At 36.5% G+C, this 19911-nt stretch overlaps 1 protein-coding gene across 2 annotated transcripts in view; it reads right to left on the bottom strand.

The window, feature by feature from the left end:
* The window catches only part of hk2 (hexokinase 2), a 229748-nt gene that overhangs the window by 189539 nt on the left and 20298 nt on the right, over window positions 1-19911 (bottom strand). For both annotated transcript variants that reach the window (XM_051894147.1, XM_051894146.1), the window contains exons 4-10: window positions 19657-19776; window positions 19457-19552; window positions 17501-17600; window positions 12363-12546; window positions 9083-9244; window positions 4408-4641; window positions 286-590 (exon numbers count right to left, since the gene is read on the bottom strand). In XM_051894147.1, the coding sequence (XP_051750107.1) occupies window positions 286-590; window positions 4408-4641; window positions 9083-9244; window positions 12363-12546; window positions 17501-17600; window positions 19457-19552; window positions 19657-19776 (1201 nt within the window). The remainder of the gene's footprint in view (window positions 1-285; window positions 591-4407; window positions 4642-9082; window positions 9245-12362; window positions 12547-17500; window positions 17601-19456; window positions 19553-19656; window positions 19777-19911) is intronic.

A 19911-nucleotide genomic window follows, 5' to 3' on the forward strand; every position in this document is an offset into this window, starting at 1 on the left:
TCTGTTCTGTATGATTTGTCTCTGCCGACATGCTGTACACAATCAGGAATATAATTTTATGAAATTATGCATGGAAAACATTCTCAGAAACTGTTGCCATTCTAAGCAAGCTTGAATCATGCACTGATAACTCTCTCAGGAAATGATGCATTACGCACAGTTACGATTTATATTCAAACACTTTCCCTCCAAATTCTCTTTGATTCTTGGGCAAGATAGAATGACATCTTATTTCGCATGTAATACATTCTTATTTGTGATCAGTTCTGTGTTTCTCACTCTAACCTGTTCCATCCGGTGTGGCGCGCACAAAGGTGGGCAGCATTTTAACAGTGGCCACAGAGTGTGTTTTTTTAGCCAGGCCTCGGTTCATCTCCTCCTCCATCCTGTTCTTCACCTCCAGGAGTTGATCCCGATTGAGGCGCAGGGTGTCCAGGATACGCTGACGTTCTGCATGCTGCTTTGCCAGCCGGTATGCTACAGCTGTAACCATGGCAGCCCCCTTGCCGCTGCCATCTTCAGAGCGTATGAAACGCACATCGCAGTCGGGCACCAATGATCGAACCATTTTATTCAGTCGCCGGGCAAACCTACCGGAAAAAGCCACAGAGCAAAGGAGTGTGTGTGTGTGCGTGTGCGTGAGAGAGAGAAAAGAGTTTAAAAGCAAAGAAAGAAGAAGACAGGAAAAGGAAGAAAAGGTGAGGAAAATGTGAAAGATGCACAAGATGGGGCACAGGAAAAAATAAAATTAATTCATAATAAAATAGTAGGTTGCATGGTAGAGAGTACATTTAAAGGTCTGAGAATGACTACTTTAAGTTTCCAAATTGTAGTTTGGTGATTCTTCGGTTATACAAATTACAGTACATATGAACTAAAAAAAAATTAACATAAAAACATTTAACATGTCCTGGAAAAAAGATCTGATCATGGCCTTGATCAAACATCAAGTGGATTTTGGAATAATGTCTGATGGTTTGGATTTTTGAAATTGTATGTGATGGGAATGACATTTGACTCATCTGACATTTTTTTAGAGAGAAAAAAAGTTGGATAAGCACTAGACTTGCAAACACAATCTTCAAACTGAATTGTAAAATAAAATTAAATTAAATTAAATTAAATTAAATTAAATTAAATATTAAATAAATGTATGGGTATGTTAAAAAGTCTGATAAATTATAAAATAAAATTCTAGCAAAATGTAACATTTTGACACAAATAGATTAAAGCTACTATCCGCCGTTTAAAACTATATTGACAGAAAAGTTGATCTGAATTATTGAAGGACAATCCCTTGCTATTGCAGCTTCTGTATTTAAAACTATGCATACATCCAGGTAAAACACACCATTTCCTACTGTCAAGTAGTTTCTCAATAACCACTTAAACCTGAAGCAAGACTGGAATGAAGATAGATCGCTAGAGGAATATTTAATTTGGCCATGTCAGAAAACAGCCTAAATGATGTTATATGAGTCATAAATTAACTGCAAAAGAGGAAAAGGTTTCATTTGATGTATAAGAAAACCATTTCAAGTGCAACATCTAATATACACTGGAAGTGCATGCCGCAGTATAACGTGGCAAAAATAGATCGCTCACTCCCATTGAAATCAATTAAGTTGTGTAACTTTGATTGTAGATATGTGTAGGAGGTAGAAACTTGACTATTTCTTTGCTTCAATCTCATTATTGTTGACTTTCCCTTTAAAAAAAAAAAAAAGTTTTCTTATGGTCATGCCACATATACTAAAATAAAATGCACATGACTGGCATGTGGTGGCAGTTGTGCACAGCCAATCAACACAGACACATCTTGATGTACAAAGATGTATAGTCATCTCTGAAAGTGCCATCCACACCTTCAGGAAATGTTCAAACATGAACCATTTCTAAGAATGCATGTGTTAGCACCCTGGATGATGAAAGCTGTGAACCCAAGTTGGGTATGCCAGATTAAAATAGCACAACCAATTAACGTTGATGCTTGCAGATTGCTTTAAATTCATAAAACATAATCCATTTAAATAAGTGCTCTGCACAACTCCAAGGTAAAGTTATTATCAAAGGTAGATAAACATCAGCAATAAGCTAATTGCTGCTGTTGAAGTCTCAGGGCAAACTATTTAAATATATAATGTTAGAACAGTGAAAGTATATAATTTAAAAGTATATATACTAGGGCTGTCAATTAAACGTGTTCATTTAAATTAATTAGTTATGGAAAAATAATGTGTTAAATGATTTAACGCATTTAACGCACCCGTGACCTGCCCCGCCCTTGACATGTACGTCATCTTACATTTCATACAGTTGATTGGTGGTGACAAAAATGAAGCAGGGAACAGCTCACTGTGTGGATATCAGGGCAAAAATGCCCCTGTATGAGTTTTTGTGTCTAAAGCTTACTTTTCTTACATGAAACCACCCCAATGAGGTATGCAGCCTTCAAACGCGACCTCCGGAGGACACAGCCTTCAAAATGAGACGCAGCTAATGACTTACTCATTTAGACATTTACTGCCACCTACTGGCAATTTCAGTTTCTTATTTAGAGTATCATTTCATTAAAAAAAAAAAAACATTTTGGGGATAATTAAAATTAAAATTGTCATCATTTACTCACCCTCTTGTCATTTCAAACCTGTATGACTTTCTTTTTTGGAAAGTAAAAGAAGATATTTTGTTGGTAACCAAACTGTTTTGGTCTGTAAATATACCTGAATACAAATTCAGAAAGCCCTGGGTATACTTCATTTTTTTACGTGTATGCTAGTGTACGCTGTTCCATTCTGTACGCTGTCCAGGGCACGGTTGCCACCTTGTGGATAAACTAATTACTGCAAAAAAATAAAATAAAATCTGGCGGTGCACGTACAGTACGTGCATACTCTTTTGACGACAAAATTCACGTCACGCGCACTGTACGCTGACCCTCGAGTACGCGTAAAATGTGAACTATACTTTGGGCTTAAAGGTTTGTGTGTAATAAATTATATGTTGAATCAAAATATTTCCTTCTAAAGCTACTTTTTGTGATGTCTATGTGATGCTTTTCTCATTTAACACAATAATGAATTTAAATTATCGTTTGGAGGTAATTTCTCAGCCAAATCATGCAAGTAATTAGATTAAAAAAATGTAATCGCTCGACAGCCCTAATATAAATATTTTATATTATATATATATATAAATTAGCAACAATAACTGAAAATGAAAGATATTATAATAATAAATGAAACAGCAATAAAAATTCATAATCACTTTTTCCTAGAAAATGTCTATCCATATTGTTGCACAGAACTCACTAAAAGATCAACAGCTAATTTTTCAGTCATTTTTCAGTCATACGCTTCATTTACATAGTCATTGAGGAATCAGAGGAAATCGATGCATGCAGCTGCGTCTCAGTGGGTGGTTGTTAAAAGCCCCCAGAAATTCAACTCCCTGCTGCGTTTATGGCCTTGCCAAACTCTCTGACAACATTCAGGAAGAATCACGGAGTTAGTGAAATAGGCTCTTGTGTAGTGTAGTGACAATGAGTTTATGAATGAACTCACGAACCGTCGTCCTGCTTTGCTCAGACATTGTACAACACTTAAATGAGTAATAAGATATAAATGCGGAGACAGAGCGATCTATGTTTTTTGAGAGTAAATCTTCTTTTATTAGTCTATTGCGGTCAGTCTATTTTCTTGTCAATCCATTACAGGGTAGCGAAACAACAAAGGTTGTTTAGTCTGTCATTTTAATTAGTCTTCAATCAGGGAGTATGACAGTATGAGAGCTAAATTCAGTTCAAATTTTGTTCTCATTCAATCAGTGTCAGTGCAGTTAAGTCAATAATATTACTGAATATTAATTTTCTTTTAAACCCCAACTGAGCAAGCCAAAGGAGACAGTGGCACAGAGCTGAAACTCCATCAGGTCACAGTAGGGGAGAAAAAAAAACCCCTCAATGATTCAATCAAGGTCCAGATTTCAAGGAAAAACAGTTGGTAATTGTGACCAACCCTCCCAAAAGAGAGTTGTTTCGAGTTGGCTAGTGCAATGCCACTTGTAACTGTCTTTCTATATTTCACTCCTTCCCCTTCACTGTTAAACACATGTCAAAAACTAATTTTAATTACAGCACTGGTGAGCAAGTTGAATTTTGTGCCTCAAGAGCTTTACTGAAACACATTTACCACCTACAAGGGGTCCAACCTTACAGTAATGAGCTTTTGAGTATTTTGTTGAGTTAGAACAACTGAGAAGAAACAGAAAAGAGGTGGAAATCTAACATCTACAAATTACATTTGCCATGGTATTTTTTGTACAATGGAGTGTGAATACCATGGTGTATGAATAAGGTAATCATTTGGTACCACAGCAAGCGCACACCAGTACTGACAACAGACTCACTGTGGGTGGTTTTTGTAGACCGATCCATCAACACCGATAGTGGTGCGCAATTTCTCTAAGGCTTTGTTATCTCGGATCTGCCGTAGCACAGCCGCCAGCGAGGCAGCACAGAGATGGGCCGCACGCGTAGACACAATCTGACACACCCGCTGTGTGGCCACACAGTCTTCAGGGGATGGGTCCAGTCCGAGTCCTCTCAACACCTGCTCTGCACTCAACAGACCTTCGTTATCCCTGCAGAAGAGACAATGTTGCTTCTGATTAATTTGGAGGTTTGAATGAATATTAACCTAAATACACTTAGCAAACCAAAAGCCTATAGCATGTGAATGGCTCAAATGGAAACTACTGCAGGACAGTTCTTCACTTAAGCGCAAAAGATGTAAAGAGATGCAAATAACAAAAAGCCTCTTCTTGCCGACAGCTATCATTCTAATCACAATGCAATAAAAATACAGACATTTTTGAAATTAGAATTAAAAAAAAGAAAATACTAGTTCTGTTAAATCGATTAATCACATCTAAAATAAAAGTTTGTAAATATAAATATATATGTGAGCATGTATATATATATATATATATATGTGTGTGTGTGTGTGTGTGCATTTTTGTGACATCAGGACACAAATTTGTATAATGACATGGGTATGACATAGGTATTACAAGGAGAGGGTGACTTATGAGGACATTACCACATGTCCCTATTTTTCAAAAGGCTTATAAATCATACAGAATGAGTTTTTTTGAGAAAGTAAAAATGTGCACAATTTCCTTTGATGGGTAGGTTTAGGGGTAGGGGTAGTGTAGGGGGATAGAAAATACGGTTTGTACAGCATAAAAACCATTACGCCTATGGAATGTCCCCACAATTCACAAAAACAAACCTGTGTGTGTGTGTGTGTGTGTGTGTGTGTGTGTGTGTGTGTGTGTGTGTGTGTGTGAGAACTTTTTGGACACTTTTTTTAAAGAAGGAAATTAAGACTTATTCAGCAAGGATGAGTTAAATTGATTAAAAGTGACAGTAAAAACTTTTACATCACAAAAATATAATGTAAAAATATAAATGCTGTTCTTTTGAACTTTCTATTCATCAAAGAATCCTGAAAAAAAATGTATTACAGTTTCCTCAAAAATATTAAGCTGCACAACTGTTTTCCACATTGATAATGATAAGAAATGTTTCTTGAGCCCCCAAATCAGCATATCAGAATGATTTCTGCAGGATTGTGTGACACTGAAGACTGGAGTAATGATGCTGAAAATTCAGCTTTGCTGCCACACGAATAAATTAAAATTCTATTTTAAACACATTTAAAATTTACATTTTATTGTAAATTGTAATAATATTACAATATTTTTGTTTTTATTGTATTTCTGATTATACAAGCAGCCTTGGAGAGCATAAGAGACTTCTTTAAAAATAATTGAGACCTTGAGTTCATATTATACAAGAATGGAATAGGGTGTTGATCTAACTTGTGAAGTTTGTTTCCTTGTGCTGCTGTCATATCAAAAGAGTGACAAATCAAATGCTAAGACATTGTGTAATTCAACTTTTCAAAATTTTCAAAATTGTTATGCTGATCTTATTTGTAGGAAATAAAAAATTATTTTCACTTGTGGTCTGTGACTTTTGGATCAATTCACAGACACATATAATGCCTCTTGGTAAGAATAATTCAGAAATAAGTTTTTCTGAGAGATGTGATATTTAGCAATACATCAAGAATGCGCATCCAAGGTGGCATTGTTACTTCAAGTTCTAATTTAATTACATTTTAATTATATACAAATAACAACTATAGTTCTAAATTTCAATTTGCACATTGCTTTTCTGCTAACTTCAAACTCCAGAAAGTCTGATATCTGACCAGGTTAATAACGTTAAACCCACAGCACAAGTTTAACACTCATTTGTGCTCAGCCTGTAACCTTATGGTGGGTCTGGCAATAAGGTAATTTTGAGAAGCAAATTACTTCTTTGGGAGGTGCACTCCCGACTGCTAGGTTTGCTGGAGAGAGGACTAAATATGGGGATAGTTGAAGGGAAACGGGGTCCATTTAATGAGGTTGCAACATAAGAGATTGCCACTCTCAAGCATGGGAAAATTATAGTAGTAACTTAGTATTACTTCTTTCTGGAGCAGCATCCAAACAACTGTCACCAATTACATTCCGTTGCAGAACAAAAAGTAGTTTAATTAAACATGCTTAACGCTTCAACACATTTACTCAATGTGACATTATGTGAAACCAGTAAAGAGCACTGCTGTATAAATTCACATCTTGAGTGTCAGCTACACAAATTGCAAACCTAATAATTACACCTTGGCCTATTTTTTTCATGGAACTGAAAGCATTAATGCATTATTTGTGGAAAAATTCTAAGATTAATCGTGATTAAATATTTTATTTTTTAATATTAAATTGACAGCCTAGAATATAATAATGAGAATAATGAGTAGCATGACAAAAAGAATCAGCGGATGCTTTTTTTAAGGAAAGAACAACCTTAAAAACAGGGGCTGTATTCACAAAAAATCTTGAGGCTAAAAGTTGCTCCTAACACAGAAATTTAGGAGCAACACTTAAAAATTAGAGGCATGTTGCTCCTAAATTTAGGACTCGTAAAAGCATTTTAACAATAAAAGTTGCTCCTAATTTAAGGCAGCTTAGAAATCTCCATGAGCACTTCTAAGTCCAGTGGCGTAACTTTGTTTTGTGGGACAGTAGTGTGTGGGGGGAGGGGCGAGATTGCATATCAGAAATATACAATAATAAATGCACAAAATATAACATTACGATGTCCAGAAATCAATTTCAGTAGTAAATTGAGTTTAATTTATTGACACAGGTCTCAATTTGATAGTTTCATCCTTACATCTACTATAATATCATTTGTTTAGTCCTGAGAGTATTTACATTAGTGAAGAAATACGTAGATCCGCATTAAAGATTCATTTGTTCTAATGGACTGGTGGTAGAATTTTTTTTTAAGCGTGCCAGAGCTTCTGGGTTGTTATTTTATTCTAGGTTTATTCTCATTAAAACCAAAGATGTTCATTAGAGATTGTATATCAAGAGCAGGGACACGTTTGTGTGCATTTTGTTTTGTGATTTCACCTGAACGAATAGAAGCGCTTGTCTGTGTGAAGACTGCGCACGAGCGCCAAGAGAACACCGTTGCCCTCCGCCACTGATAACAGCAGCAACAAGCACTCAGTATGATTTCAAAAATAACAGATCGCCTCTTATTTAACACAAATTAACGAATTGCTGATCAACTACGTTTGTTCTGTATTAGGTACATCCGTGCCACGAGATGTTTCAAAAAGTGGTGGTGACAATATCAACCCTGGCAAAAAGTGGTGCTGGGGACATGTAAATTATGTCTAAATTATGTCTAAATCCTTAGAAATGTACCGATCATGCCTGTTGCTGTCAATCCACGTCACAACCAAGTAAATAAATATATTGGAATATTACAATGACATCCACCTTTTAAAAAGGTATCACCTGTATCGCAAAGGTGTTAGTCCAGTTATTCTTTCTTTGTCTTATCTTTGGTGGTTCTGTATTATCCATCACTATATGCGTACAGTATTTTTGAAAGTGGTTTAAATATATTCACTAGGGTTGTAACGGTACATGTATTTGCCTCAAACCATCACGGTACGGACATCACGGTTTGGTGCATACAGTCAGATGACAAATACTGTCAGTCACAGGCGATCCACACTCCAATCCAGAAGGGGGCGTGCGCAACAGAAGAAGAGCAGATGATATATGCATAGATATGTTTATTTGTAATCTCTCAACCATTATTTCAACCGCGGAAAGAAACCAATAAAACGGCTCGAGAATAATATCTCGCGTAGCATCACATTTACCTCAGGCAAGTGTCAGGCATTTAGTGCCCACAGCATGTTAGTTCACTAGAGAAATGAACTCTAGAGGTCAGCATTTCATTAAATATATCCACTATAAGAGGTTGAGAGAAGGGAGAGCGATAAGGTTTCGCACTCAGAAGTGAGTGAAGAGACACCAGACATGTGGGCGCAGGTCGGTGTAAAATTACATCCGTGTAGCAAAGGGTGTATTAATTGTGAAAAAGTCGCTGGGAGCCGTAATAGGTAGGCAGCGCATTGTGTTTTTTACGCACTCTAATTGGGAGCACTGAAGCCATATTGGACATGCAGTGAATCAGTGTGCAAACACCTCCATGAGGGTGAAGAGACACTAGAAGGGGCATGTCTAGAGTAAAATCGCGAACCTGACTGTTTATTTCTTCAACTCCGGATAAGGGTACCCTGAATCTTAGTGATTCAGGCAGCATTTTAGCCTTTAGTTAAATACGATTGTTATTTTCATTTCTTATGCATGATATATATTTTTTTATGCATATGTTTTGATTATTTTATGATTATTTTAATTCCTTTTCTATGTAAAGGCACTTTGAATTATGAAATGTGCTTATAAATAAACCTGCCTTGCCACTATATTAGCTTTTATATTCATTATATTTACTTTACCTGTTAGTAATGTCTTAATTGTTTAATCTGTTTTTAAAAAACTTTTGACTTCATTAGCAAGGTACGTACCGTAACTGAACCGTCATGTTTGTGTACCATTACAACCCTAATAGAGTAGAGTAGTGCTACAAAAAGGTACTGACTTTTTATTTTCGATGGCAGAGACAAAGGAGGTCTGGAAGTGGCCGGTGGTGAGCAGATCTGGAGTGGTGTGTCCCTGGAACAGCAGACCGTCTTTGGCCATTTTCACCAGGATGAGTCTGACCAGCTCCCCCATGTACATCCCACTAATCATCTTCTCAAATCTGCATGAAAACAAAACAGGTTAAGGCTGATGTGGCGGTATGGGCCAATGATCGCCTAGAGGTTATTGATTCCACGCTGGGGCAACCCATGAACCCAATCATCATTATTCACTTCAGCAAGACACTTAACCCCAGGATGCTTCAGGGGGGACTGTCCCTGTAATCAGGGGTGTAGGAAATATTTGTGGAAAAAAAAAAAAATTTGAGAGTACATTCACAGGGTACAATCAAGTGTTGATTGTTAATTTTTAAAACTCTAGAGACATGACCTTGAAAGTAATTAATGTAGAGAAGACAGGGGTCACTTACAACAAGGATTTAATGTGTGACAAAAATATGAAATAAATATCAAGTATTTTAAATAATATTTTAAATAATCTTTAAAGTCACCATGAAATTAAAAAAGTCACCATGAAGTTATTGTTTAATTATTTATCCATGCACAGCATTATTTAAAAATTCATGTGCCCTTGCATTTCTTTAATCAAAATAGCTTTCTCTTCCTCTGATGATGTGTTTACTGGCGTGAGGGCGGGACAACCTGTCACTCACATGAGATCCACCAACAGCAAACCACAACGATCCAATCAATTCCCGAGGGACAAAATCAAGTCCCGCCTTACATTTTTTCTTGTTCGAAAAGCCATTTCACTCTGATATATGTCACAAAAGGGAAGAAAACACTATTGAAACTTCGGTTTAATACCGACTTTAAAACATGCAATAAACATTTCTTTTTGAACTGGCTAAAGATGATTCCTGATCAATACAGAAAAGGATTGGACTCATTTCAAATAATTATATGTCTGAACATGTTCCACTAACACTTGACAAGCAAAATGTGACAAAATAACATATCATAAACCTCTGATTGGCCATTGTGTTCACGTGCTCATCAGATATGTCTGTGATTGGCTACAATGATCAATGCTTCAAAAACATGTTGTAAATAGACATCAATGATGCTCTTCACCAAGCGCTTACACAGATACACATGGGAGCATTTGAAAGCAGGCGTCTATCGTGGACCGGTCTGCTGACTTACGCCTGCTTTCAAACGCTCCCGTTCCTGCTTTTAAACTGCTTTCAAATTCAAACACTTCCGTGTGGTTTCAAACGCCCCCATGCATTGATCATTGTAGCCAATCACAGACATGTATGTTGAGCGCGAGAATACAATAGCCAGTCAGAGGTGTTTACAAATCCGCTCAACAGCGCTCAAAGCGTCACATTTTTTAAATTTCAGTACTGACTTGGTATCGCGAACTGTACTTTTGACAACACTATTCATAATGTTACTGTTTTTACTTTATTTTGATCAAATAAATGCAGCCTTGGTGAGCATAAGAGACGTTTTTCCAAAAAAAAAAAAAAAAAATCTTACAGACCCCAAGCTTTTAAACGGTACTGTCTATGATGTTTATACTACAAGAAAGTAGGCAGATTTGTAGTTATGAAGGAAAATTAGAAAAAACACCAATTATGTTTTGCTATGAATAAACTGGAAAAAAGCACTGTAAGTAAATGACGACTTCATACTGTGCTTCACTGTACAGCACAAATGAAAACCACTTCGGCCTTTTTCCTTATTGTTAGATTTCTTATCCATGGGAACAAGAACATGTTCGCAGTACTCAATCTGGTCATAGTCTAAACATTCATCATGTCTCAGAGAGCAGGGTATGCGAGAGAACAATAACAGTGACTTGCAACTGTAAAGAAAAGGCATTGATATTCCCATTGATTGTTTGTTCACAGAATTCTGGGAAATTACATTAAGGTAACCTGGGATCTCTGGGGGGAAAAGAAAGAGGTCTCAAAAGCTACTTTAATAGTGCTGAGGTATTGGTATGTCAAGTCAGGTCACCTTTATTTGTATAGGGCTTTATACAATACAGATTGTTTCAAAGCAGCTTCACAGTAATAAAGAGTAAAATAACAGAATCAACTTCATCAAATATGAGTAATTCAAATTTTGCTGTAAAGCAGCTCTAAAAAGATGACAGTGTATGTGCATGTGCAAATCAAATAAGGCAATCAATTGCCATACTCCACCACTGAGGGCATTTAGAGAGCTCAGCCACAAGCACTCATAGCATAATGGTATTTGATTACAGTTCTGCATTTTCTGAGCTTTCAAAGTGCGGGTTCTTTAAAGCGAAATGAAAGCGCCTGTGGAGTTGCAGCGACTAGGGTCAGGAACAGTAGTTTTAAAACTCCCAAGACCTGTGACTTCTGTTTGGAAAAGAAGGCTAACGTAGAGTGAATGATGGCATAAGAGTTTATCCCAAACAAACACACCTCTCCCTTCATTGCTCCACCCCCAAAATGCACGAACACGCAATGCAAGAGTGGATGTCTCTTTATCATAACAGAAGCAAAGCAAAATAAAGCTTCGCAAAAAGTAAAGCAAAGATGACGAACGAACCACAAGGAAGAACAAAAAAATGAACATACAGTACACAAGAGTTTATACAAGCAAGAGTTTGTTAGTCGCCATCAACACACACTCAAAACCAATGTTACTCAGAGCAGAAACGACGCAACCTCCTTTCAGGCCTCTTCCCGCTTAGGTCTCTCCAGCGCTGAAAAGCTTTTCTAATATTAACGTGGGTCCTGAAGCTCTTGCCTGATCATAACCCTTTCTTTTTCCAGTGACCTTTTCTCTTTTGTAATGTCTCTCAGCTTTCTCTCTTTCTACAGTATTTCTTCAAATCTCCCTGTTGCTCACTCTCTCTCCTCCCTCATCATGAGTGGACACGCCCCCTACTGCTGCTTGGCTACACGCACATGTGTTGTGGTGCTCATTCCGATCCACTTTCAATAGTGCTTTTCAGAAATTGCTTCCTGCACCTTTAAATGACTCACTTTCTAGCTGTTGCAGCAGGAACATATGGTCTACCTAACAACTTTCACACTTGCCTTCTAAGAACGAACGAGTCCACCTGTGACTTGGTGTCACCATGGTGACAAATTTGTAACCTGTTTCTGTAATTGCCTAGTTGTACAACCGGCTGACATAGCTGCCCTCCAGGGAAAAGGGCTTCAATGGCTTTTTGTGTCAACAAAAGAACTGTCGGGAGTGGCACTAACTGTCAAGGGCAAGACTGTCACTCACAGCTGTTTGCCGGGGTTGATGGAGCCAGCATCAATCTCTCTGTCAAATTCAGTGCGGAGGTCATCCAGGGTGCCATCGTCGCCGAACGCACCCCACTCCATGTTCACACACATGCGACCCTCGTCACCATCCACCAGCTCCAAGTGCCGCATCTCCTCCATGTAGCACGCGTTGGTGCCCGTCCCTGTAAAACACACACAATTTGTTTACATTGAAGATTCCTGTCAATTTTGCATGATGTTACATGCTGTATGCAAACGTGTGCTGCATTTTAAAGGAGTACCCAGTAATTTCTAATTAAATAGAAAACAAATCATTAAAAAAAAATAATAATGTACACTACCATGAAATTAAGACTCCAGTCATATCAGTAGCCTAATAAAAGCAGTTTTGTCTTATTTTAAATAAACAAACAAACAAACTGGAATTTCTAACAGGGTTTTAGGCAGTTTTCAAGTCCTATGGGTAACATTACTTGAAGAGAACTGAACTGAGAACATGCTGACAAAAAGGGGTTTTCATGATACTTAAACCGAGGTTCCCACCCTTTTTGACCAATGAATTTCCATGACTTTTTCAGTAGTTCATGATTAATGTATAAGTACTTTAAAGGATTTCATGTATATGTAGGATTTAATGTATAAGTACTTGAAAGGATTATTACTTAAAAGGCAGTGCTGGAGATCTTTTCCCATTTGTATGCATAAGAGTTTTTTTTAAGCATACTTCTTTATATACAAATATCTTCACAAAGAGAAAAAAAAATGACCTGAAATTTGAGGCTCAATGCAGGATTGAGATTTTTGAGACTTCATGCAGAAATTTACTTCAGAAAAGGAAATTTACTTTATACACATTTCCATAATTTTTCAACAGTTTTACATTTCCATGACTTTTAAAAGCCTACGATTTTCCATGACTGTGGGAACCCTGTTTCAAATACCTTCTTCTTTTCTGAGATTTCGCCAAATTCATTTTCTATTTTAAGACACCTTAAGAAATCTGATGTGCATCCCAGACTCTGGTGATATACTACAAAATATGTCGATATAAAAGACTATAAAAATAATATCTCTACAGTATAATGTTAAATCTTTGGTGGTATAGGAGCTCTTTGTGAAAATGGGTGTGTTCAATTTATTATGTGTGAATCATTATGTATGAACCCTGTCAACATGCCAAAACTGTCCTGCAATGACAGAGGCATGATGCATATTAAGGTCTTTTTAGGTCTTTTTTAGATATTAACTTTCATGTAGTGTGTGAGGGGTTTAGAGGGAAAGGAGGGGTTTAGAGAGACCGATCAACCCGTTTTAAACACTGTGAGAAAAGCGTTGATGCTGCAATGTACAGTACTGTGCAAAAGCCTTAGGAACATTAGTATTTTCACCAAAAAAAAAAAATGGTTTCTTACTACATGTTAACTAACGTTGTTAACTAATGTTAACGAATGAAAGCTTATTGTAAAGTGTTGCCCAGTATTTAATATGTAACAACTCACAGAGCATGCATGAGAGCAGTTTCTGAGAGCATGATGGATTTAACAAAACTCGCAACACGGATCAGAGTTCATATCCGGACCGGAGCAAGCGTGTTTCAAGTTTTTTTGAACATATTTCACACATTACTCTCCTTCTCCGAACATGAATCGGCACCGTGTATGCGCACATATTTCATTATGTCTTTTTCAAATGAAATATATTTGTGACACTGATACAGCGGTACGTCTAATCATGAACGCGATGACATGATGAATTATTCACAGAAGACAATCATGTAGACCAAAAATTCAAAGAATAATGGACAAAAAAATAATTATGCTATTACTCTTTCTGTGTTAAACTGATGTGTGTCATTTGTTCAGTGATTGTAGTGCTCGCAAACGTAATGAGTATTATTATAAGCCTTCTTCCTCAATTTTCTTATAGACCAATAGCTCTGCATAAATATAATGCTGATTTGTTGATATTTCTAAGAATAATTTATCAGAATGTAGGCCTATTTGATTTGTTCATGACATGACAATGACAAATGACTGTGACAAATTTTTTGTGAGTTTTTTTGTCATAGGGTTTTTTTTTTTTTTTAAATACATCAAGGTTGCCCAACTCTGTTGTTCGTTTTTTTCTCCGCTCATATTTAGGGGTTCAAGCATGAAGTGCTGAAACCCTATTGTAATTGTTAAAATTTCCAAGGATCAGCATTCTCCCCTAAAAGTGATCAGGCTGACCAAACCATAAGTCTAGAAACTTTGAGGGCTGGTTGTACTCACACTGTCTACAACTTCACCGTTAGTCCGACTGACTTGAAAATTGGCATGCAGTGTCTTTGTCCAAGGTGCCATGATTGTCTATAATACATTGATGTATCTCAAAAAAAATGTTCGCCATCGACCAATGAATTTTGAGCATCAGACAAGGTTAACGGAGGCCGATCAGAAAGAAACTTGCTGGGCCTGTTTGACTCACGGCTCTAGAGGCTTGTGAGAAATGCGAAAGAAATTGGCCACCGGGGGGCTCCTTCACGTTCGTAAAGGATTGTGTATTGCACAATTTTTCGCATACGCTCACGACTTTCGTACCACATGGTAGAACTCCTCATTCCATCGAATCGTTCGTTAAAAACTATATATTTCCAATGGTAAATTGCCTGAATAGGCTATAAATGGTCTTTTCCATCTATGATCGAGATGGTAACAGGCTTGCTGATTAAAACATAAAACATCTTTAAGCATGTGCTTAAAGGCCTTAAAGGATTAGTTCACTTTCAGTTGAAAACTACCCCAAGATTTATTCACCCTCGAGCCATCCTAGGTGTATATGACTTTCTTTTTTCAGATGAACACAATCTGAGTTATATTAATAAATATCCTGACGCATCCGAGCTTTATAATGGCAGTGAACGGGACCAACGAGTATGAAACTCAAGAAAGTGCATCTATCCAAAGCAAAACGTACTCCACACAGCTCCGGGGGGGTTAATAAAGGCCTTCTGAAGCGAAGCGATGCATTATGGTAAGAAAAATATCTATATTTAACAAGTTATAAAGTAAAATATCTAATTCAACCAGACCACCTTCTGTATTCAACTTGCGAAGAAAGTGTAATGCCTTTGCAGTTAAAAACGCTTACGCTACGTCCTACACCTTCCATATTCAACTTAGGAAAAAAGCCTAACTGATGCAACATCAGTTATGCTTTCTTCCTAAGTTGAATATGGAAAGCGGTCTGGCGGAAGCTAGATATTTTACACCAAGGTAATTTTCATTTGAATGTGAACTAATCCTTTAAAGCACTTAAACCCCGATAATTGCTGCTCGCAGCTATATTTTAATATTCATTTGTCTGTATAATGAGTGTGTTGTAGGTCTGTGATTTATTCGTTATCTCCCCTCTTCCCACCCTCTACACTCCCACTTTTTCACAGCTTTACATACCCATTTCTTGAGTCTTTTTTTAAATCTGAGGTGTGAATGACCAGTGCTAAAACAGGGTTTTTTTATGACACTTTAAAGTGTTTTTGACCTTGGATGCATGTAAACCTATCATAGGAGAACTCTAACAACAAAATTAGGAACCCTCAAAATTGCATAATAGGGGCTCTTCAATTACATTTTTAAAGTATAATGCAACTATGATCACAAGTGCCATGTATATGCCCTTTTTACTGAACCATACTTCAAACAAACATCATCTGATAGTCTCTTATCCAATGGGAAGAAACCAAAGTAATTGAAATGTCTAGCCGAGTGAAGTGGTACAAATCCATCATCATGTCCTGTGATAAGAATGACCTTTATCGGTTGTCTTTGCTTTACATATTTGTACTACTAAAGCAGATAACAAAACTGGGAAGTTCAAGAAAATGCCAAAGGTGTGATGCATGTTGGGTGGGTCTGTTCTGATCCTAATCCTAGTGATACAATATAACATTCCTTTTTCTCTATTACTTTTACAAAGACTTGAACCGTGCAGTCTATTCATGATTTGTGATTAGTGACAAAGGCATTTCTTTCTGTTAATATTCTAAAATGAATGCAAATGCAAACAAACTAAATACCGCACATCTTCTGCAATGCAATTCCTCTTAAAAATCCCCTGCAGTCTGTGTGTATTCTAAGCACTATCTCAACGGATTCCTACAAATCCTTAAATAATAAAAACACATGTTCAAAGGTGCAGGCAGGAGAATTTACTTCATTAGATCTTCATGATGTTCAAATATATTATATCAATTGTACACTCAACAGTGCTGGTCTGGCTTTGTGCAAAAGCCAGACCAGCGCTGTTGATGAAGATCTAGAGTAAGCTTGTTTTATTAGCCCAGCTATCATAAGCCGACTGCAGTCTCTCAACACTGTCTTTGAATTCAAAATAAACCTGCTGCCTTCAAATATGCATTAAAACACAATGAATTACGGAATAAACTATATTTAAATATATGAAATACTGTGGCTCTGTTGCACATTCCTCTGCTAGCTATATATATATATATTTTTTTTTTTTTTTACACACACACACACACACACACACACACACACATATACATACACACACACACTTCCTAACAGAAACAAACAGAAAATAAACAGAAATAAACTCCAAAAATTCAGCTGTTCTCACTCTTCAGCTGTATTTCCACATCACCAAGAATACATTTAACCCACTGTAATTTTCATCTAATGTGAGAGAGTGTTACAATGATGTACAAATTAGAGAGTACAATATCTGAGGCTGCGCATGGCACACAAAGTTGTTGTGAAAGACTCCGGGAGCATCCGCTCTAGCCTCTATAATTACACGTATTTGACACACTATTGGGGAAAATGAATCAAAACAATTAGTTCGTTAAGTGGAGTGTGAGGATTATAATTGTCAAGATGCCGCCAAAAATCATTTTGTTAGGCCATAATAATAGGCCTGAACAGGCTATAAAATGCCTGAAATGTATCCTTTAGTATTCCCTCAGCCAATAACCTAAACAAATGAAATGACAGAACAAAAGGTCTGTGTCTGAATAAAGCACCTTTCATTCACACCAAGCAGATTATTTGCCTGACAATAATTGCTGACACCCTGGCTGATATTTCCCACTGATCTCAGCTAAAATATGAGCACAAAAGTAAGACAGTGACTCACCAACAATGAGACCAATCTCACAGTGATGGTCATCATAGCCGCAGGTCATCATGGTTCCAACAGTGTCATTGATAACAGCAACAATGTCAATGTCAAAGTCCTGCAGAGAGAAAAATTAAATGATGGGACATGTTTGGTATCTGAAACAAACCAAAAAATCTATAAAAAGTAAAATAAAGCAATGATGTACGTGAAGCTATATGTTGCAGCAATTTTAATGGGTTAAAGGGTGAATTTAAAACGAAAATGGACTTGAAGGGTTGGCTGGTTATCATGACTCAGTTAATCCCTGCTGGTAGATTGTGTAACTACATCTTGGAGGTAAAAAAAAAAAAATCTTAATAATAATAATAACAATAACGACATTTATAAATGTTGGTTTAAAAAAAAAAAACTGTATGCAGAAATGAGTGCTCAAGAGCAATATTTAAATTGTTTGCTACATCTACAGTAGGGGTGTAACAGTTCACATTACTCACGGTTTCGACCACGGTTTAATGGTTCGATATGTGATATGTTCAGGACTACTTTCAAATAAAAATAAAGAAATTAAGAAGAAATAATCAAACTACAAGGAATATAAATACAATAGAGCAAAGATACAAACAAACTTGTTTTTTTAGGTAGGTCTAACAGTAGTTTTCAGGTACAGAAATCGAATAAAGTAATCAAATGTAAAATAACACTGCATATAATCTTCACTGTATAAATTAAATAAAGATTAATCCTTGTTAAAGTTACAAAAGTTATTCAGTCAAGAGCAGCGTGATTGTTTTTGTCTTTTGTTGTTTAATTAACATTAAAAACATAGACAGCAGCAGGAATATTAGGTTGCTGTCACTTTAAGACGTAATGCACGGATCCAGTACTGATACTGTATACATGCACTGTCTCTCTCGACTATTTACATTCACTTAAGACATAACGTAATATATTTGTATGGCAAGACGGGAATGTTGGCATGATTTGTGTGTGTAATTTTTAACTAGGCTATTATTTTATTGCGGTTATGTATCAGCCAACTTTGCATGTGTGGATACCACCACAAAAGACCATTTTGCAAAAAAAGTAAATAAGCAAACAAATAAATAAATAAATAAATAAACCTCGTGAGACCCAGCTAAAGGGTTCAACACAGACAAACTGAAGAAATAGTATTAAAATAGTATTAAAATGTGAAATAGTATTACAATTTAAAATAATTGGGCTCTATTTTAACATATTTTAAAATGTAATTTATTCCTGTGAAACAAAGCTGAATTTTCAGCATCATTACTCTGGGCTTCAGTGTCACATGATCCTTCAGAAATCATTCTAATATGCTGATTTGATGCTTAAGAATGCTAATTTATTTATTATTATCAATGTTGAAAACAATATTTTTTTTTTTGTGAAAACTGATACATTTTTTAAAAGAACAACATTTATTTGAAACAGTAAAGACTTTTAGTGTTACAAAAAAATTCAGTCACTTTTGATGAACTTAACACATCCTTGTTGAATATAATAAAGGATTAATTCCTTTCAGAAAAAAATCCTAACCCCAAACTTTTGAATGGTTGTGTATATGCTACCAATGAGTATTTGCATCTATCAATGGATTCAGTTGATAAAACTTTTTTAATTGAAAGTAAAAGCATAATTATATATACTGCCTTACAGACATTTTAAGCATCATTAGGACTGTACAAGAAAGACTATGGCCCAGTCCCAAATGGCACCCTAAACACACGGTGTCCTCCTATGAATCCAAAGGTGTGCATCGAGAGCACATATTGACCCCAAAGGGGGCGCTTGCGAGCACCCTTTCGAAACCTAAATTGACAAATGAGACACCCAATGGTCTTGTGGACTTCCTGATCACGTGCATGCAGTGGCCATTGTAAGTAAGTGCATATGAAGTGTGCTATTTGGGACAGGGCAAAAAAGCATGACACACTGACTCATTACACTCACCCCTCTCTTCTTGATGGCTTTTCTCAAAAGGCCCACAACATCTCTCCCCTCCACTCCACTCGCCTTAAATCCTTTAGTCCATGACACCAGAAAACTCTGTACAGAAATAAGGGCAACCATGGAAACATGGCATTCTCTGTGAAGAGCTGCTAATTTTAGTGTTTTCTTCCCCCTTTAATATTTTCCCTTTCTCATCTCACCTCATCTAGTTTGGTCTGCTGGCAAGGAAATGAAAAGGTAAAGCCTAGAGGCAGCTTCTTCTGTTTGATGCCCATTTTTTCAAGGAAATTGGACAAGCATTCAGCTATGTGATCGAAGAGCTGGAAAAGAAAAGAAAAAAAAGAAAGGATTAATTTTAAAACTGATTTAAATACATTGCTTAGCTTAGATTAAAGGATTAGTTCACCCAAAAATGAAAATTCTGTCATTAATTACTCACCCTCATGTCATTCCAA

This window comes from Ctenopharyngodon idella, chromosome 5 (genome assembly GCF_019924925.1).
Source record: "Ctenopharyngodon idella isolate HZGC_01 chromosome 5, HZGC01, whole genome shotgun sequence".
NCBI lineage: Eukaryota > Metazoa > Chordata > Actinopteri > Cypriniformes > Xenocyprididae > Ctenopharyngodon > Ctenopharyngodon idella.